Genomic DNA, 5,000 nt, shown 5'->3' with positions numbered 1-5,000 from the left:
GAAGGTTTGGTAATAAAGTCCTTCTTGTGATCCTTGAGGTTGAAGCATAGAGGTGTAGGGCACTATGGTTTGGTTTGGTCATCCACTTGTAATTTCCTCATAAATTTGCAGTGTTTAGTGTTGATGTCATTTAGGGCAGCTGTTGGAGCCGGCTTGTAGGAGTTGTTGAGTTCCTTCTCTATGAATTTATTGTATTCCTCAATGGTAATGGGTACATATTTCCTGTTTTATCTGAGAAGACATGTAATTTGGGGGATGCAGTGATTCATTTTATAGTGTGTCAGAGCCTTTTTTGAAAGGAAGATTTATATTTGGAGAATTTAATGTTTCTAATTAAATTAATCATATCTGCTTCAAATTTTTCGAGATGGGGGTTGTGTGTGGGGTGCTTATATATATGTGTATATATATATATATATATATATATATATATATATATATATATATATATATATATATATATATATATATATATTTCAATTTGATGTACATTTAAAGTTTTCTTTTAGGTATTTAATTTCTAAAATTCTGAAGTATAACATTTGTTTTGACTCAGTTCAAATATAACCACAAGATAATTGTGGAAAATTGCATCAACAGGATAAATTGACTTTGAGGAGCATCAGTTGCAAGTACACCTTCAGTGGTAAATAATTTAATTGGAGGCCCATTGAAGTTCTACATTTATAATAAGATCTAGCACATTAATGATAAATTGCGAAAGATGCATATGTCAATTATTTCAGAAAAAGAAAAGTTATGAAACATCAATCTAGAAGATAACAAGTAAAAAAATGACATATTGCTTTGTCCATTTCATTTTGTTTTAGCATCCACATTTTTATGCTGGCATGAGTTAAACAGAATCTGTCAAAGCAGGTTTTCTATGGTCAGATACACTTCCTGTCCTTAACTTATACATGTTTCTAAACAAGGTGATATTTCCCTATGACTGGAAATGTTTTCGTGGAAGATTGGAAATGGGGCACACTGCTTGTACAACAGTAACACTCATTTACAACTATCATGTAATGTCAAGACAAGGTGACACAAATACACACATGCATGCACACACATATATGCAAATATGTGAATATGATGGGCTTCTTTGAGTTTTTGTTTTGCCAGCCCCACTCACAAGACTTTAATCAGCCCAGGGATATAGTAGAAAATACCTGCCCAAAGTGGACTCTTATGAGACTCTCTGTTGTAGAACCCATGCCAAAGCAAACATTGAAGCTCAGATACAGTCCTTGGGAACCATCTGATTGTGTCAAGACCATGGACATAAAATAATGATGATGTATCTATCTTTAGTTAACCCTTTAACATTCAAATTACACAGTCAAATGTAATGCTTATTTATTCACATTGTTTTGAATTTATCATGTATTATCTTACAGCTTCAAAATTTTGATTCCTTATTTTTAGAATGACATTGTAGGGTAGACATGAGAAGCTAGATCTGGCTGGTTTGAACATAGAACAGGTAGAAAAGGGTTAAACAAATGTTTGAGAAAAGTTGATTTCAGTATTCTATACAATCAACTGAAAATACATTTGTCATTAATGGAGAGTTAGTGTTCTACATTCTGAAGGACATAAAACAGTAATAACACATTTTTCTATTTACCTTGTGAGAAACTTTGTTGCTATGTCATTTTAATTCTTCTCTTATTTATCCCATATTCTTATAAATGTTGTGAAGATGTAAAGCAGTATTTTACAACTATAATTGTATTTTGTATGGTGGATATATCAAGCCACTCTTGCATAATTCAATTATTAAACAATATCCTAAAAGATATTTCTGAATGTTTTGTAGCTATTTTATTTCCTTTATCAAGGATAATTTCTTTCTTCTTCAAATCTCTTAAAATGTTATCTTTGGGGTTTTTTTTTTTAGTAAGTCTTTTATTATTACTTGTTATTCACATATTTTAGAACTTAACAGTTTTCTAAGAAACCATAGGGAAATTTGGAAGCAGTTTCTCAGAATGAGTTGGTTTAAATATTTATAGTTAATTCATCTTCTCATGTTAATTTTAGAAACAAATCAGTTGTGCTTGTATTTGTGCTATAAATTTATTATCTCTTGTTACAGGAATTAGTAGGGTCTTTTGCTGCTGATTACTATAGTATATGTGGACTAATTTTAGAATCTAGGAAAAGGTAAGTAATTATTTTTTTAATCTAAAATTAGCATTTTTACTATGTAATTTGTTTGAACTAGTTGTAAAAGCTGGTGGAGTTAAACTGTTATTGCTTTCATGTCCCTTTTTTGTTAAGATATTGATTGATATCTTTGAAGAACAAGGACACTGAGATTTATTTTATGAATAACATTTTAATATTAAATCTTAAGAATGAAAAAAAAGACATCAGAGGGACACAGATAAATTTGTTTGCAAATTATAGTGTGGATTACAATATGTTGCTTACCCATGCTTTTTAATTTAACTGAATTAAGCTTCGTAAATGTTTGATTAAACTTATCAGGAAATTTGTAAGTTGGATGATTTTTTTTTTTTTTATAAGTATCACCATTATTATACTCTGGTGAATTTAAGAAATCAACTCGTAAATAAACAAAACCCTTGAATCCACCACTGTACACACGCGCGCGCGCGCACGCACACACACAGAGTCACGTAGTTATGTATGTATCCACACATGTCCATGCACATAGGTACCCCATGATCTATACACACACAGATGAGGGTTGATCCATAGGAAAAAGAAAATGAACAAAATGAAATACTTATAGTAAATATTGCATAGAATTTGAGAAATGTTTTGAACGTCATTCAATGATGGCAGGTGAATCAAATGTACTGTAGTTTGTTGTAGGATATAAATAATATGACCACTTACTTTTCAGGAAATTTGTAAATTTGATTTTTTAACTTTTTTTTTTAAGTATAACCATTATAGGTATTTATACTCCGGTGAAATTAAGAAATCAATTCGTAAATAAACAAAACCCTCGAATCCATCACTGTACACACATGCATGCACACACGCACGCGTGCACACACACACACACACACATGCATACACAGTCACATGTCTATGCATGCATTTATGTATGTTTGAAGATAATCAAACTGAATTTTCATCATTTCAAGCCCAGTGAGTATTTCTGCCAAATTTGGTGAAAATCTGTTCTACCATTTTCCAGTAATTTTGCAAACACACAGACAAAGACAAGTGATTACAATACCCTACTTTTACTTACGCGTACGGAGTAATAAGAAATTTTTTGGTGGTGAATCTGGCTCAAACTCACTTTCTGTACTTCAAATTTCTACAATTTAAATATGACTTTAGAGTGTATCTTATGCTCACATATTCTTTTTAATACTTTGTTGGCATACTGCATATTCTTAAACAAATCATCACTGCCAACAACATGCACCCATTTAATTATGCTTTCATAAGCTGGACAGGTTTTCTCCAGCATAGCATCTCACCACTTGTCATAGTCACGCAGCACTTCCATTGTGAAGTTCAGTATCTTGGGATCAGCATTCAATATTTCTTCATATGTTTTCCTCTTCTGTAGGTTTCATCCACTTGGATATCTTAAACCTTCTTTACCTGTCATCTTCCATATGCATTACATGTTTTGCACACCATATTTGATTTCATGAATACCATGTCTTTCTTTCAGCTCATTTGTGCTCTCTTATTCATGCACACTAAAATTACACATTCAGTGCCTCATTGCTTTCCAGCCTTTTTACATTCTTTGAATTTAGTGTCCAAGTTTCACCTGTGATCCTATTACACATCTTGTGCATCCATACTTTATATTTGGTGTACCATATGAATTTCCTACTGACTCTTTCTCTGCATATCAAGCATAGTCACTTACCAGATGGCAGTAAAGTGCTTTCTTGACAAAACTTCTATTTTTGCTAGATTTACTTTTCTACATTGTGTCAGTTTTTATTCAGAGTTGTTGTTCTCCTAGGCAGGTTGACTTCACTGTCTGTGACTATGAAGTTTTGTATCTCAATATGCCTAATGTGTTCTACTGCATTGGCAATGCTATTAAATCACTAGTTAAGGTTGTCTCTACAGATTTTCTGCAGAAATTATATCCAGCACTGATTTGTTACATGCTGGCTATAATTTCGATAGAAAATCTGTAGAGATAAGCTCAACTAGTGATTTAATAGCATTGCTAACACAGTATTGACTTATGTTGTTTATATTAAGCATATTTGGATATGAAACATCGTAATAAATCAGTGCTGGCTATAATTTCTATAGAAACAACTGGAGTGGGTGTGAGTGACAGTTAGAGATGCTCTATGCAGGTGAATCGTAGTGAGAAGTCTTGTTCTGAATACACTGGTATTTCAATCAAAATGAAACTGCAAATTGTTATTGTAAATTATATTCTTCAATTTTACACACACATACACTCACACATATATACAAGTGGGTGCTGAAAAGTTCCTGGCTTTGGGTAAAAGAAAATATATAGGAAGATCAGTTAATTATGATTTTATTCAACATATTCCCCTCTCAGATTCACACACATTACAGTGGTCCTTCAGTTTTTCTAAGCTCTGTAAATGAACTTGGCGGGTTGGACCTCCAATTTACCCTTAAAGCCAGGAACTTTTCAGCATCCCCTCGTATATGAAATATTAAACTCTTTTCTTTACAACATATTATTGTTTCATGTAACACACACATATATATATATATAATTATAAATATAAATATATACATGTATGTATATTTTTTCTTTCTTGTTGATCTGTTTTTCCATGATGGCCCTCCCTGACAGTAACCCTTCTTTTTTTTTTTTCCAATTAAAGAAGAACTTATTTTGCAGGTCTTTGAAATGAGATGTTATTAACGTTATTGAGAACACCAGTTTCAGCTTTCTCAGAAATGCAAATAAGCATGCACACATCCACAATCACAAACACATATATATATGTGTGTGTGTGTATGTATATATATATCTATATATATATATA

General features: G+C 31.9%; 1 protein-coding gene across 2 annotated transcripts in view; it reads left to right on the top strand.

The window, feature by feature from the left end:
- The window catches only part of LOC106878624 (protein IWS1 homolog), an 863,399-nt gene that overhangs the window by 228,456 nt on the left and 629,943 nt on the right, over window positions 1-5,000 (top strand). For both annotated transcript variants that reach the window (XM_052971184.1, XM_052971183.1), the window contains exon 8: window positions 2,105-2,172. In XM_052971184.1, the coding sequence (XP_052827144.1) occupies window positions 2,105-2,172 (68 nt within the window). The remainder of the gene's footprint in view (window positions 1-2,104; window positions 2,173-5,000) is intronic.

Source organism: Octopus bimaculoides, chromosome 10 (assembly GCF_001194135.2).
Source record: "Octopus bimaculoides isolate UCB-OBI-ISO-001 chromosome 10, ASM119413v2, whole genome shotgun sequence".
In the NCBI taxonomy this organism is placed as follows: Eukaryota; Metazoa; Mollusca; class Cephalopoda; order Octopoda; family Octopodidae; genus Octopus; species Octopus bimaculoides.
This window is presented reverse-complemented; position numbering and strand designations above follow the sequence as displayed.